At 39.6% G+C, this 17064-nt stretch overlaps 1 protein-coding gene across 3 annotated transcripts in view; it reads right to left on the bottom strand.

Moving 5' to 3' along the window:
• LOC147331682 (carbonic anhydrase-related protein 10-like) overlaps positions 1 to 17064 on the bottom strand; it is a 154071-nt gene that overhangs the window by 135074 nt on the left and 1933 nt on the right. For all 3 annotated transcript variants that reach the window (XM_086287887.1, XM_086287886.1, XM_086287888.1), the window contains exon 2: positions 11176 to 11250. In XM_086287887.1, the coding sequence (XP_086144013.1) occupies positions 11176 to 11250 (75 nt within the window). The remainder of the gene's footprint in view (positions 1 to 11175; positions 11251 to 17064) is intronic.

The raw sequence follows: 17064 nt of genomic DNA, 5'->3' as shown, positions 1-17064 counted from the left end.
ATGTTTGTGCATGAGGGTGAAAGAAAGAAAAACGAAAGAGAAAGAGAGAAAGAAAGAAATAAAAAGTGGCAGGGGCTCCTCTGATCACTAGTGTGGTGTCCTACTTACTCTGCAGCACACCCAAATAACAACCCGGAACTGTGATGTTACAGTATATAACCAGCATACACACTTACAAACACAGACACAGTGAACATCATTACATCGTGTACAGGCACACGCCTCCATCTTTACAATACTAAAATAACACAAGAGGTGTGACATATATATAAGTTGCACAAACACCTCAGTGGAGGTGACACCGTCTGTTTTGTTTTGTTCATGTTTTAGTGACCTTTAAGTCACTCCAACATTGTACACTTTATTTGAGTAAATAACACCCTAATTAGAATTAGAAGAAGAAATGTTGTGGCGAGTCTTAGTGACAAAGGAGCACTCGGGTTCCTATTCCTTATGAAGCTGCAGCTACAAAGATGCGTTCATAGACGTGTGATATGCATATTGCTGATGTATCCCAGTGAACATTTTTCCGTGGCTCCATTTGAAAAACTCCTTGAGAAAATGCAGTGGGGACTCTTAAACCCGTAACCTGCTCTGTTGGCAATAAACACTGAGAGAACAAAGAATTTGAATGGCAATTATTTTTTTGATGGCTTTGCTTTGAAAAGCATTAACAGATAGACTGTTGCTATGAAGATGCAATAGAAGGGATTTTTTCCCTCTGCTGTGATAAATGGAGTGCATTTGGTGGTTGACAAATTCTGACTCCATACAGCCATTTCTACACAGAACTCATTTATTAAGGCACCTCACGCATTACTCCTCTTACGGTTCTGTGGAACCGAATACTGTTGATTCATTAGTCAAGGTGTTGCTAACTGGCAGCATAAGTTGATGATCTCGTGTTGCCAGATTTCACCTACCAGCAGCTAAAACTCTGCTACTTGCATGCAAACCCTGCCTGTGGTGAACTTGTGCAAAATAATATATCAAAGATGTGTTTGTGTAGGCCAACTTAAAGTGACTAATACCTCGGAGTGGATACTGTATGTGTTAGCGTGATCTCCTTGCGATGGACTGGTGACCTGTCCAGGGTTTACCGGCGTATCTGTATAGCGCCAGTTCATCATAGCACAATACTCATCTCAAGGTTCTTTAGGCTTGGGCCACACAACCAGAAAACCCTGCGTTGCAAGCTCCAATTATAGAAATCATACATGCTCTCTAGCAAGCTCTGCATTTGGGGGGATTTAGTGTGAAGTTCCACAGCCGTTACCCAAACCTTCTAGTCCATAGGTGTCAAACTCTGGCCCGCGCGCCAAATTTGGCCCGCAGCCTAATTACATTTGGCCCACGAAGCCACACCAAATTACTATCAGAGCTGGCCTACTGGTATTATACAGCTAATATATATATTGTTTATTATTAAGCTTTGCTTGTTCCATATTCAGTTTTTCAGCAAAACGTGTTTTAGTCCATAAGAAAAGATTCATTCTTATATATTGCTCATGTTCATTTCAATAAATATTAACGTTAGCCCGCGACTTTGTTCCAGTTTTGAATTTTGGCCCACTGTGTATTTGAGTTTGACACCCCTGTTCTAGTCTATTTGAAGTCGCAGTTGTAACAGGTACCAACTGGAGCTGCTATAACTTCCAGCTCCACCTGGGGATTCCCAGCAGTTCCTGAGCCAGCAGAGAAATATAATTCCTCCAGTCTTGGGCTGGTTCTGGGGCCTTCACCCAGGTGGATAGACAAGGGAATTCACATCAAGTACCTTGTAGGCTTCCTCATTGTGGAGGAGAAGCACTTTTACTCTGGGCTCTTATAGTGGATTTTAAAGAATAAGCTTGGTCAATCTAGCTATCTAATTTGATAATTTGCTCATGTTCATGACTCTGTTCTTGTAGTTGTTACCATAATATGCCATATGCTCCCCGTTTTGTGAACAAAACACCTCCCCACCTTCATCTGAAGGAAACACGCCTGCCTCTTTCAAGTAGAGAAGCACTTTGGTGATGTTGAGCATTCCAGCTGTATGACTGTCAAGTCAGCACTGAAGAACCTTGTGCGATGATGCCAAAAGGACATCACTGCATCCCCATCATGTTTCTTTCCTAACTTACACTAGACCTTGAAATTCTGTCCATAAATAGGAAGCAGAGTGTTTTAATAGCCTCACATAGTGCCTGCAGACAGCCGTGTTGATAATAAAATTATTACAATTTAGACTTCCGACTCGGATTTCACTGCAGAATGCCTTGCTTAAAGTGCTGTAAGAATTTATTTAGAAAAGAGACACCATTTTAAGGTAGAGGTAGTCAGACAGGTTTCTATAATATGTCACAGGCTTTATGGAAAGCTGTAATTTTCCTGGAACTTTAAATGTGACCCAAAGTGCAAAATTGTAAAAATATACCTTTCATTTGTTCTTCCTCTCTTTCCCGTTGTTAAATTTGCCTTTAATCACCTCCTCGCTGCAGCTACCGAGAGCTAAAAGGTAGACTCTCAATTCCCTCAGCTCTCCTTTCTTTCCTCACCACCCGGCCCCCTCACTTTAAGGTGGTCTCACACACACATGCGCACGCACGGTTAGAGCTACTGTTGAGATCCATCAGCAGGAAAGGGCAGCTCCCCTGAGCTTTTGCTTTTCTTCTTTCCTCTATTCTTCACCCGCTCCTCAGACTTTTTTCCCTGTCTTTCTTCCCTCCGTCCTTTCAGCTCCTCATATCAAGGCAGGCCCAGAAACACATACAATGACAAAGTGAGAGAAACCACACGAACATGGTGTCTCGCTAGCTTCCTGTCATGTTGCCATAACATAATTCAAGTGTCATCAAGACCTCACAACACTTCATTTGCATTTGCTTGATCTCTATTCCAAGCATAGAGAAAGCCAATCAAAACATGGCCGTGGATGGGCTCTTCCTGAATGAAATGCAGACTGCAGAGTTAGCAGGGGAGACATGGAACTTATTCTCCTGACTCAAATAATTTACCTGGCATTTGCTTAAGAAAAGACCAATTATTATTTGAAGGTCTTCCTTGACTTTCTGTATGTCTAAAGCAAAAACAGATATTGTTTGCTATGTCCTCTTAGAGGGATGTAGCAAAAAATGAGGTACTTCACAAAGGAAACACACACGTTGCCACTTCTAACAGAAAATATGTGTGTTGGAGAATGGCAGCTTGACAGTTTATTCAGTTTGCTGCACGGAGCCAAGGAACTGGAAGTTTAAAAGGAATACAGAAACCAGTCTCACCAGTTTGCAGGCAAAAAAATAAATAAATACACATTTATAGCACAGCAGATTCTTTTTGAAGAATTCAGATTTGAAAAAAATGAAAGGATTTAGTACAGGTGTCACGAAGTTTGAGTTTATTTGAAGAAGGTTCAAAATGGCAGAGCTGAATGTAATTTTTATTTCTTATTGCAAAAGAAATACATCAAATCAAGTGTTTACCTCATTTATCCTTCCACTGTAGAGTGTATTCACATAAACAGGACATTTAAATAATTTGAGACTGCGTTTAAATCTTCCAAAAAGACATACAAGAGAATAATATGTGGTGTGTGCTGTGTGATACTATACTACTAAGAATGTTGAGCCTTAGTGTGAGTGAAAATTTAGTATTTTCAGGTATCGTCTGTTAATTTGCATTAAATTGCAATAAAAGGTGGCAGACTAAATGCTGACGTTGATGCAGTGTTCCATCTTTTATATACAGTCTATGGTAACACCGCAGTGATAATCTTATAATGCTGTGCCACTAAAGGAACAATAAGGTACTTTTGTATCTCGATTCGCTGTGCTTACATGTTCAAAGGTTTTAAGTACAACACTGTTAATTATTCCATTGGATCTCTTATTTGTAGCAGACTGTAACTGAGAATGATGGGAATGTCCTAAGTTATTAACCTAAGTGGGCAGAAGAAAAAAGCTCTTCTAGTCTTTGGAAGCTTTTCAAAGAATGAGATAAATTAATGTGATAAACTACTTTTCCTATGGTATCCAACTGAAGTTCAGAAATATACTGAAATTTGAAAATAAAAATGTCAACCTCAGAGTGGGACTAGAGCAAAGGTCAGAGATTCATCAGAGATGAACAAAGACTATCTGCTTTGGTGTGATGAAAATCTGTTAAACACATGTTTAAATATTTCCAAAGATCAACAGACTCAAACTTTTAGCCCCAGAATCAGTCGACATAGCTAAGAAAATTAACTGAAGTAACACAAGCAGAGATTTCCTGACTTAGCCTGCAGTATGAGTCATACTCAAAAAGTCTTTAAATCTCATAGTTCTTATAACAGGTTTCTCTCCTTGGACTGATAAAGGCCCATTTCAATTACATGCTTGTGTTTGCAGACTCCGATCCACAGCGCAGATAACCCTGACGAACTCATACTCAGACTTTAGGAAGAACGACCCCAGAGCCGTAGAAGATAAATGGGACTCACCATGGCTACAAGTAGTCATTTTATAACATAAGTAGCTGAACACAAGTTTCCATTCACTGTTCACTGAGTTCCCCTTATTTACCCAGGATGAGCATTTAGTCATATTACTGTTACTACTTTACTGCACTGTAGAAAGATCTGAAATCATTCTGACATATATACTGCACAAAATTCAAGATTCTCATAATGACACTCCCTGACTAAACTAATATTTTATTCAGTTTTTTTTATATAAACCATAGTTTTGACTGCTGCTGTCAAAACAAGCCAAAGTTAACATTAAAAGGTCCACATTAACCTAAACCAAAATCCAATCAAGTCATTTTCATCCCCAAACAAAAATTAAAATTACTTATATAAAATAAATAGAATAAAGTCAGAAAATAAAGCTAACAGTAGAAATCAGGACTCTGACATTTTGTTCCACGCAGGATACAAACATCAGTCAACTGGTATTTATAGACCTACAAAGTCTGTATTAAAAAGCTGGAGGTGGCATTAAGTAGCAGCGTTACCCGCTGGGAAAATCTGCGTCTTGCACTTTGTCTTGCTCTTTTCCCCCACCTGCTTTCAGGTGCAGTATATGTAATAAAAACTAATTGGTCAGCGTTTGGAATGGAGATACAATTTACATGTGTATGTCCTATGGGTAATTATCTGAGGGCCATAAAGGTCCATATGTGCCCCTAAGCAGTAAAAGGTAAATGTGTACACCATCTTCACTATATTTTAAGGCACCCCTGCACAGAGTTAGCAATTAGCTGGAGTACAGGAGTATTTGACAAAACAAAAGGTTATGCTATGAATTTTGTTGAGTGTGCAAAATGTGTCATTTTTTTGTTAACACGTTTAATGTAAAATCTTTAATTTGATACTTGCTAATGACTTTAGCTACAGTGCGTCTTCACTGCTACCACACAAATTACAGTATCAGTTGGATCATTAATTTACAGCACATTTTGGGTCATCTCTGTTTTCTGCATTGCTGTCATAGGTGAAAGTCTGCTCTGTTACTCTTTAGAAGAATAATCTTAAAACTTGTGATTTCAGTTTTTGTTCACGCTCAGACAGGCTGCTTGAGTCTGTTTGCTTTTAGCTTATTGCTAGTCTTCCACATTAAAGATGAAATACACCAAGACCAACATGGTGTTTTCTGTTACCATGACATTTTAGGTTAGTGTGACCTACAAAATATAACCTCTGTCTATTTTCCACATGTCCACTTAAATGTTCACTGAGGAAATGGCCTTATCAGCCATCGTCAACCACTGCGCACAGTCCAGGTTTCCTCTGGCTCTGAATGGCCCTCAAGATGTGAGCAAATTCAAGTGAATGACAGCAACATCTCTTGGCCACTCAGGCTAGAATGAAGACTGAGCTGCAGGGAACAAGCAAAAGGAGAGAAATGAGCAGGATAACAAAGAAAGAGATGGAGAGAAAAGGGTGGGTGACTGGGCCAGAATCTGGATATGCTGGAGAAAAGGAGACAGGAAAATAAGAGCAGAGGCAAACGAAAAGCAGACGAGTGGACCAGCCATAAGCATAGGGGAAACCAAGGAATGAAGGAGGAGGAGAGAAGCTGAAAGGGCAGAGGAGATGAGAGAGAATAAAGCCAAGGGGAGGGAGAAGATGAAAGGAGACAGGGAGACAACCAAACACAGATGTGATCAAATATATATAAGAAATGTACAACGAAAGGATGAACCTGGCGCCCCTTAGAGTCTGATGCAAGGAAAGAGAGATGGGGAGAGAAAGCATGAGAGAAAGTTGAAGCCTAAAGCTCACCGAATAACTAATGCAAATATCAAATTGACTGTTAAATTGTTAAATTGTTAAATTGTTAAATTGACTGCCCACTGCTTCACTGAGTGAATGGGTCAAATGCAGAGAAAAACAAGTAATTTCCCCATGGGGATCAATAAAGTATCCATTATTATTATTATTATTATTAAATGAGTTCATATTTTTAGGTTGATTCAGAAGCACATTGTAAAACATACCTTATCATTATATTAAAGTGAAATCTCATTGTTAGATCACTTTGAAACCTAGAAAAATTAGTTGTTCTAACTTGACGTCCTTTGAATTGAAAGCATAATTGCAATGCAAAGACACTGCGAGCAGCTTAAAGCCGTCTTTGTAATGACTGGTATAAAAGAAAGGAACGGCTGCAGCTGAAAATCCTTCAAACATAATTAGTTTTTCTCGGTTGGAATCAGTATAAGTGAAAATACAACAGCTTTACACAACTGGCCATATAAACCACTCAAGCATTACAGCAATATCAACTGTGATATTGGCTCCCTGTGTGAGGCCAGATCACCTTTGACTCCTTGGAGGCAGGAACTCTGAGGACTGTTTTGTCGTGCCATTGCAGCAGGTTCTTTGGATCCTGTGGGTTGTGGGGTGGATCATCCTTGTTATGCCACTTCTAAAGAAGGCTCAGTCAGCCTGTGCTGGGTCACGCACCTCGGGCTCTCTTTCATGTTTCTTGAGTCGCGCTTTAACAGTTTTTGCGGCATTTTGGTACATATCGTCTTGCTGGGAGAGGCTGCTGTTGCCATGGGTGTGTTTGTGTGTCCTTGGCTTGTAACTGTATTTATGTGGGTGGTAGGTGTCAAAGTAACTTACACGTGAATGCCAGGACCCAAGGTTTGCCAGCAGAACATTGCATTGTAACTGGTAGTCAGTATTTTTCTACTGCAAAAGTGCTTTAATGTTAAGATTGATTGGAACTGAACTACCAGAAACAGTGGCACTGTCAGCGGTTGGGTGGAGGCGAGGAAGAAGGAACCCAAACGCAGGACTCGCAGGTAGGTGACGATTTATTATAAGGAGTGGATGAACAGAACAAAGGGAGAAAATGGCTGGCTGGACGACTGACTGAAGCACTGACTGACTAACTGAACATACAGACGGAGAGACAACACCACAATAACATCAATGACAAGACATTGGACTGGTTGAACTGAGGGACATAAATACACAGGCTGAGTGATGAGAGATTAGAACCTGGTGAGTACACAGCTGAACATAATGACCTAATGATAAACGGGAAGAGGACGGAACATAATGCACATGGACCAAGGCTAACACAATAAAACAGGAGGTGAAGCAGACAGAAGATAAACAGTGAACATGAACTAAGAATACTGGGTCAAAGACCCAGAAACCCTGACAGGCACAAGTAGCATATTTCAAATCAAACCAAAAACTAGAACGCTTCAAAAATATTTTTAACTAGGCTAAACCACCAAAGAAATATCCAATCAGAATACTGCTTAATATTGTTAGAAGAAAGTAAAAGAAGATAATTTGTTACAGTTTATCATTATTTTTTTTCTCTGTAGTTTTTTCACACTAAAAACTACTTTTGGGTGCTTGGTTAGCAGATGTGCCTCACTTTTACCATAACCAGGTCTGAAAAGGACGCCTTGTACCACCAGTGCAATAATATACATCCTGGGAACGAGAACAGGCTCTTGCTTCTTTTTACTTCAAAAATCGATATAGGGTAATCAGTTTACTCAGGGCCATGTGAACATTTGCTTTTTGCTTTAACTTGGAGATCTAGCGGGCTGCGCCAGTTAACCAATCTCCAGCTTCGAATAAGTCACATCTGATGATTCATTAACTGTTCATTTTGACAGTCATTTCTAGCTTGGTGAGCCAAGTATGGATGCAAAAAATAAGTACCGTTTAAATTATGTGACATCTTGCTGGCGTTCCTGGTGGATATGAGATTATTTTCTCAGTATAGGTGCTGTTGGTTGAACCTGTGAAGTGAAGTGGAGGACCAGAGATACTTGTTGCCATATACGTCTGCCAAAGGCTCTCCGGTGTTGCATGGTTTCTGCGGTGCATACTGTATCTCGTGTTATATTTAGTTTTGTATTTTACGGTGCCAAAGAAATAGCTCATGAGCTAACCACAGTAGCAATGCCAGACTCCTTCCTCTCTGCCTCCTCTTATCTGTTATTCTGAAAATCTCAGTGTTTACGACAAAGTAGCCCAGTAGTTGGCTCATTTGTGCTCCCTACAAAATCTGGTGGAGCATCTCACAGTAATCTCGCTCTAGAGGCTATATGAATTTGTGTTTCTCTTTAGAGGTTGCAGACACTCATCTCAGTCCATTTTCCTTTTGAAAAACACCCACAGCTGTGTCCCTCTCTTATCTCAGCCTGTGTATCTCATGAGGGTGCAAAGGTGATCACAGCAAATACGCACAAGATGACAGTGAACTGAGTTTTGAATACCATTCCATTTTCTTTCTTTTTTTCTGCTGACTACATTCCCACTTTACTCTCCAAAAACAGCTTGAAGCAGGCATTTCTCCTGTGCTGGCACAGCACTCACACAAAGCAAGAAGAAAGGTGCCATGTGAAAGTAGATCGAGGGTGAAAAAGCAGTAGTCAAAGTCGGGCTACGCTCGCTGATGTGATGAGCCTACTGACAGTCTCAAATTTCCCAGAAGGCAATTCACACATGCACACACACACAATCACACTTCTTCATTTGGAATTATTTCAGTCTCATTCTAAAACAGGAGGCGCAGCATCTAAAAGCACGACTCTTGCACGAGCATGAAAGTACAACTCCAAATTAAACTCAGCTGATTTCAAAGTAATTATAAAATTATCCCAGCTCCTTCTACACGTGCAGAGGCACAGCGAGGAAGACCAGCTGCAGTGCCTCGGCAACTCCATTACCTTGGCTCGAGTTAATTAATTGCATGTGACAGGCAGAAGTATAAAGGTGAATGAATGTGCCCCTCATCTACATCATCTCCAAAGTCATTTACTAATACAGTCTGTGATCGCTGGCCCTGATGTCAACACGAAAAGAATGTTGATGTTGAAAGATACTGCAAAACCCTGCATCACGTTGAGTGATGAAATCTCTCCAGTAGCTACAGACAGCATCGACACCAGAGTGAAGAAGAAAAAAGGGAATGTATGACTACAAGGACAATAAGCTTCAAACCCCTTATTTCGGGGTCATGTTAGTAAAGCATTGGATCGTACATATAGGTGTGCTTTCCCCTTTCTCACGTTACAGAAAAAAAAATCACTTACTTGCATTAAGAACATTTGTACCAGAATCAAAGAAAAACCACCACATGGGGCTGCTTGAATCTTTTAAAAAGGACCTCAAATCAACACGCGACTCTTCATTATTATGCAGAACAACAACCAGTACATATTAAATTTCTTCAAAACCTTTTTTGTCATTATTGTTAATGACTATTCTGTTTGTTTATGATTTCCTTCTTTGACTATTGTGCAGTCAAACACAGGCAGCCCCTTTTCTTTGACTCTTTGCAGCGACAGTAAAGGCATTCATTAACTCATTATACATATTAAAGACACAGCAGGCTTCCGTCATGAATGCATAAAAATAAAAGTAACTGTAGATTTCAGTGTGTGCTTGTTTGTCGGAGTCAAAACTTAATAAATTGAGTGAACTCAGCACGTGCTATTCAGACAGAAAGACACGAAGCAAAAGGACTGCAGGAAGTGAAACGAAAGCCACTTGTTGCTGCTGAATTAGCCTTTCAGCTGTTTTTTAAAGAAAAAGCAAGTTATTGCTTATGTTAACAAAAAAAATAGTAAAAATGTAACTTACAAAAAAAGGCACTCCTTCCTACCGAGGGTAAACTTGGAAAAAGATGTTGAAAACACAACTTTCCTCAAAACAATGTGAAGATATGGCTCAAAAATTGAAAAGTAAAAGGCTTTTAAGATCACCAAAAAGACATTTAGAAAAAGACAGCCCTTTTCATCCAAGTTTCTTTGAAAAGATAAAGGGCACACTTCCTCCTCAACAGCTCTACAGACTCCTCAGGCAAACAGCAGATTCAGCCAAAGACCTTCCTGTGATGTGACCTTGTTAAACACTACATCACAATGCTGTTGTAGCATGTGGGAACCATAAGTTGTGATTGTCCCGAGGCTTGTACAAATGAGCTCCCCGTTCAGCACACACTGAGCAGAACCACATCAGAATAAATGTACATATGCATTTAATATTTTAACAAATGCTGCTGAGTAACATTACCTTGTATAACTGGAGTGGATGTCTAACACCACCCCACAGCCAAAAAAGCTTTTTCTTTTAAAAGGAGGAAACATAAAATGTGTTTGTAATTTTATAAAAAATATAGTTAGGTGTCTAATTAAATGTAGCATTACTTTAGTAGCCCCCAAAGTCAAGCTTAGCATCAATCCTGGTGGATCAGCTGACACCTTTCTCCATATCCAATTGATAAATTTCATATATGGCCAACTTTTTGACCTGCTTTAGCTTGCCTATGATTACTCCACACTCCAACCCACTATGCAAACCACCACCACTCCAGTCTTTCATGCTTGGTTAGGCCCAGTCACACCGGTCTAGAGACCAGTCGGCAACTGTCTGGAAACCACCTGTAACCAGGGAAACACCTATGGGTACATCACTGTTGCTAAGTTCTAAAGACTTTAATGAAGCCAAATTTTGATTGGGTCTAAAATGCAGTGTTAACAACACACATGCATGTGTGGTACACAAATATGCAACTTAATAATCAGCTTCATTTGTTAAATTCAAAGATTTTGAATTTTATTTAACAAACTATGATCCAAAAAATGAAACCCTTGTGTCAGTGACTAACATCTTTACACATTTGATCTGGTGTTGAACCATTGTATTTGACTTTGATGGAGATCATTTACCTGGAACAAAGCTCCCCTGGACAACATCCTTATATGCCCACCAACTGTCATCAAGCTTGGATGTAATAGGCTGAGCTGCAGGGAAAAAGAGAAGGAGACAACATTTTATAGCACTTTCACGCATCAATCCCACATCAGTTTGACTCTGCTTAACCTACAGACTGGAATGAAATAGGTTACGCAAACACTGTTAACGCCTCTGCAGCTGTAACACTGCAGACAATGACATGGACGTCACTACCTGACGCAACTCCCTTCTCCCTAAATAGTCCACAACTTTAGTAAATTTAGCACTACTATAAAAAAAAGTGTACCCCTTGTTTTGTACAAAATGATCTGTATAATATAGAATCTGAGGATAAAAAGATGGAGTAGTTAGTGCTGTTCCCTCGCAGCACGAAGGTCCTGTATTTGACTCCACCACCTGCATGTAGGGCTGTGCAATATGACCAAAATCTCATATCCCAATATAAGACATTTCTCATCCCGATAACGATATATATCACAAAATTGTGCTTTTTCTGTCAATTCTGTGAATCTCAGGCAACTCAACTTGTGTGAAGTGTTTTCAGCGGGACGTCGTCTACCTGGAGTCGAGCGTTTTGACCAATGTTTATATATTTTTAGATATAACCTGTAAAGGCCGCCATTTTCTTTGTGAGTATTTATTACACGGCGTGCTGCTGGTAAAAGCTTGTTCTAACGTTTGAGTCTAAGGTTTATTTTGAGCACCTGATGGCTCTTTTTTGCTTCTCATCCATAAACTCTATCCATACTCTTCTACAGGATTCTTGCATAGGTGGTAGAAGAGGTTTGTCATGTTTGAGTCTGTGGTGGGGATCAGTTTGCAGCAAAATTTGCATAGTACAGCTTTCTGGTCCATGTCAGACTTTTCATAATCAAACCATGTCCATGCTACAGAGGTAGCCCCTCGTTTAAGAATAAGGTCCTTGATTTGTTTTGACTGGTCCTTCTGTTTGGAGCTACCTGGTTCTGCCTCATCTTCACTGGCCATGCTGGTATTCTCTGTCCCTGCATCCACATAGTGACCCATCCAAACGATGAAAAATTATTGCCGTAAACAGTGTATTTTGCAACACCACGAAACAAACAATAGTGTATAATATGAAACGATAAATGTTTTCATTTCCTCATCCAATATATTTCATCATATCGCACAGCCCTACCTGCCTGGGTTCTCTCCAGGTACTCCGGCTTCCCCCCACAGTCCAAACACATGCAGTTAGTGGGGTTTGGTTAAAGGGTGATTCTAAATTGCCCATAGGTGTGAATGTGAGCGTGAATCTGTGTTGTTCCTACATCACATTGGCAGATTGTCCAGAGTGTACTCTGTCTAGGGCTGTGCGATATGGCCTAAAATCCATATCGCGATATAATCTGAAGCACATGCGGTAACGATATATATCGCGATATATTCTTTTCTTCTGTATAACGTATTTTCCACACTATAAGGCACACTTAAAATCCTTTAATTTTCTCAAAAATCGAGAGTGTGCCTTATGTATGAATTCTGGTTGTGCTTACTGACCTCGAACCGATTTTGGCGTGCAGAAATCTGTTAAAAAATGTTTTGATCGATTGTCACAGCATTACGGCTGCCGTAGTGAGGAACTTCGCGGAGTAATCTTGGTCCAAAACTCCGTCCGCTTCAGGTCCCAAATCAAACGAACACTGAGAGTTAAAAACAGTCTAAATTCTTTCATCTTTAATAAAATCATCAGCATTGCTGCTTTAGCAGGCGTAACAATTAAGTTTAACATCCATGCATCCATGAAAACAGAATTTATTAAATTTAACAGAGTTAGAAGTTAACAGGAAGTTAGCTCGCTAGTTTCCACCTAAACATGACATGCCATGTTCTGACTGAGAGATTTTTGAAACTAATTAAAACGTACAGCTCTGCTATCACTTCCAACATAAATGAAGACAGGAAACTAAACAGCAGTGGCATTTGCAGGGTTACTGAAGTTGGACTACCTGGTATATAATGTTGTGCTACGTGATTGCTAGCAACACAGCTATGTTAGCATAACATTAGCACAGTGAAGCTGGAGGATGAACGCCAACTTTTCTTCCACTCGATAAAAGTTAACGTGAGGGATTCTGGTCATTAGGGACAAATGTAATCGCATAGCAGGATGCTATACACGGGCCAAACGTCAGTCAGGAGAACAACTGAGATTATTCATCCACAATACGAGGTTAGTTATTAATATACTGCAACAACATGGGAATAGAGCAGCTGCGAGAGAATTCAACATTAATGAATCAATGTTACGGAAGTGGAGGAAGCGCCGTTTTTGGCTTTTCACCATATTTCAAAAGTGCTTCATCTCTTTGCTATGACTGTCGCCCGGCATAATTTGCAGATGATAATGGTTGGATGCTTCCGACCAAAACAGGCGCAGCTTGATTACATCATCAACATGCGCTATCGCAATAGACCAGTATAGTCAAAATCTCTATTGTTGGCCAAATTTATATCGTTTCTATCGTATATCGTTTCTATCGCCCACCCCTAACTCTGTCTAATACTGAGAACTGAAGACATGAATGGGAAACAAACAGTGCAGAGAGACAACAGCAGCCCAGCGGAAGGTATCTAAGGCATAAACAGATGTAAGTGTTGCAGCAGAGGCTGATGAGAAACAGGAAAAACAGGAAAAATAGTAAGAATGTGCAATAATCCTTTCTGGCATCGTTGTATTTTTACTCAGTTGTATATAGCATTCGTATTCTATTTTTATCTTATTGTATATTTTTATTCTATTTTATTCTACTGTATATAGTATATTATTTTATTCTATTCTGTACAGCTGTGTACTGTATTTATTCTTATTGTATTCTAATTTTTGCGTCATAACTTTTGCACTGTCCACTTCCTGCTGTGACAAAACAAATTTCCCACGTGTGGGACTAATAAAGGTTATCTTATCTTATCTTATCTTAAGAAGTGAACTGCAGTTTTTTTGTTCATCCAATTCCCTGCATCACGAAAAAAGAAAATGTAGTATGGTCCCAGGATAAAAAAAAAAACTGGCTTCACTCTGGCCCTGGCTTCTGTCATTCGAAGAGAACTGCATCTGATCGTGCCGGCAATTATTTGGCGCCTATATGTATAACTTGGAAAACTAGAAATGCATTAATTGTAATTTTTAATTTTCTTGGCCAATCCTGGTTTCCTGTTTTGCTCCTGCCAATTCCAATTTTGGCTGATTTAGATCTTTCAAGAACTACAATCCACTGCTTACATAACTTTAAGATTTCGTTAACAGAATTTTCAATTCATGTACACAATAAAACAATGATTTCTATTGTTTTCTATGACTGCAACCAATTACAGTGACTATCAAGAAAATCTCACGAGTTAGTCCAGGTTACTGGAAAGGGCTTTTCATATAAATAACATCCAGTGGCAGTGAGAACACTATCCTTTGGTTTGAGTTTGTTTCTGTGCTACTTTAACTTTTTATTAGCTAGCTAGCTTTGGCACTCCATCCTCTTTTCCATTTTCCTCTTTTATCGCAGCAAAAATGCCAAAGTTTGAGCCTTAAAATCACACTCCAAAGCAGGTTTTTGACATCATCGTAGCTGCCTCCATCTTTTATACTTTCTGTTTATTCATCTATCATAAGAATCGCATATTCTTCCTGTTTTAGTAAGGTCTCAGTCACACAGGTCTAGAGACCAGTCAGCCATTCCCAGCAACGTCTCCTCTCAAGAGAAAATTGTATATCAACCAGTTAGCCTTACCACTGAAATCAACACATTTCAAAAGGTGGAACTTTTAGTTTGGAGGCAAATGGTCTCCAGTTGCACTTTGTATCAGTCTTTTTCAAGTTTCACTACGACTCAGTGGTTAGTTACCGAACATTTGCAGATAAGTTGATGTCTTCCATGCAAACTGTGTAATCGCAATCGCAAGGTTTTCAGTGCACTACCTCTTTCCAAATGATTTCACCTAGCAACAGCAACCACTCTCCCAGAACCACTCACCAATTCCTCAGGGAAAACTCATTTTTCCCTAGCAACCACTGGTTGCCAGGCGGTCACTAACCGTTCCCTAGGCCTGTGTAGCTGTGCCCTGAAGAGTAGCTACCTCCAACATGTGTGCCAAAACTACTACATCTGTTCACTGGAAACACTGGCACCAGATTGATGTCCAGTCCCAGGTAGACAGCAAACAAGTTGGCCCAGCTGGGAACAGTGTTGTGTTCAATATTATTAAACTGGGAAACTGGGAATGCATACAGACAAAGTAAAAACTCAAATTATACTTTAAAGCTAATATTATAAACAGCACACATTTCTAACAAACTTAATGCTAGCAAACTGACATGTCCTAATCTAATGATCACATTAGGAGTAAAGGTGACAAACATGCTGCATAAACAAGTTGAAAGTAGTAGAACTTTGACAGTCTGGCAGAAGGTACAGCAAAAATAGCTGATATTTAAACTAGAGGGCTAAATGAAGAAAGCAGGTGCAGGTGTGCAAAGAGGGTGCAGTCAGCTGTTTGAAACACTGAGGATGTCTCGGGCACCTTCAATGTGCAATGTTTGGCTACAGTTAAATGGTATGTTTTAAAGTAAACATGACAGACAGGTAGGGAAAGAAATAAGGGATTATGTCACCATGACAGATAAATGAACCAGAGTCCTGTAAATGATTTGAGGAAATATAATAACTACAAGTACTAGAATTTCATTCATCCAAAACTCTTGAGACCAGCCTGCAATCACAACTCACATATATATATATATATATAAGACTATCTATCTATCTATCTATCTATCTATCTATCTATCTATCTATCTATCGATCGATAGATAGATAGGTGTGTGTGTGTGTGTGTGTGTGTGTGTGTGTGTGTGTGTGTGTGTGGAGAGAGAGATGTAATTAAGCTTTCAGTGTAAGTCAAACTGGAGATTTGCTTATGCATGATACATTTATTCCTATGGAAGTTGGTGGTGCACAATTCCTCACACCGTGTATTGTGTGTTTCTAGCCTCAGGCTACCTCTGACTGGGGATTTGCTCAGTTACCATCCAACTCAGCACGTTGTGATCAACCTACCTGGCAGCAGCAGCACAATTAAAACAGGGCTGCCAGGATGTGATGGCTACTTCAGAATAGCAGAACCAGGACACTGACATGTTACAAACGAATTGCAACATGTCAGAAACAGTCGATGCGAAGTCGATGCAGTTAACTACTGAGTAGGTGTGCTATCCTTTCCAAGGACGACTCACATTCCCCATTCTAATGACCTGCATGTCTGTGGACTGACAAACATATTCTTCAGATCTGAACACTGATGTAATAATTCTATTATATTACTACTAACTGGAATCCGATGCTGTAACTAATAATATTATTATTATTATTGAAAAGGTGTGCATACTTTCTTCAGGTAAAATGCTCGGGCCTGATTTTAGCACAAAATTGACTGCCCCTGACTGATTTCAGAATTCATTTCAAGCACAGTTGGATGCCTGATTAACTCCTGAAGCAGTCCCCTACTTTAAAGAACAAGTATCAGCCAGTACTGTCCCCTTGCACCAAAAACATATTATATTTATATTTTATAAATATAAATTATAAAGGTTTTTTCTGCTAGAACCAAGTGTATGCCACCACTACTCTGCACACATCTGTAAAGATGTCGACACAGAGAGCCGCAGCCAGTAGCTGTCTGCTAGGCCTCACCTTCATTAATCAGCAGGTGCTCATACCTTGTATTTTGCATTTTAATTTAATTATCTGACAAATAATATGACCTAATGACCTATGACAGAGACCATTCAAGAAGTTTGTCTTTCCGCTTTGGTGATTTCATTTTCTTTGCATTTTTTAATCTGTAACTTA

The sequence above is a fragment of the Aulonocara sp. 'chitande type north' Nkhata Bay genome, linkage group LG4 (assembly GCF_057382095.1).
Source record: "Aulonocara sp. 'chitande type north' Nkhata Bay isolate Kocher_YH1m ecotype deep benthic linkage group LG4, A_spYH_male_GT1.1, whole genome shotgun sequence".
Taxonomy (NCBI): domain Eukaryota; kingdom Metazoa; phylum Chordata; class Actinopteri; order Cichliformes; family Cichlidae; genus Aulonocara; species Aulonocara sp. 'chitande type north' Nkhata Bay.
This window is presented reverse-complemented; position numbering and strand designations above follow the sequence as displayed.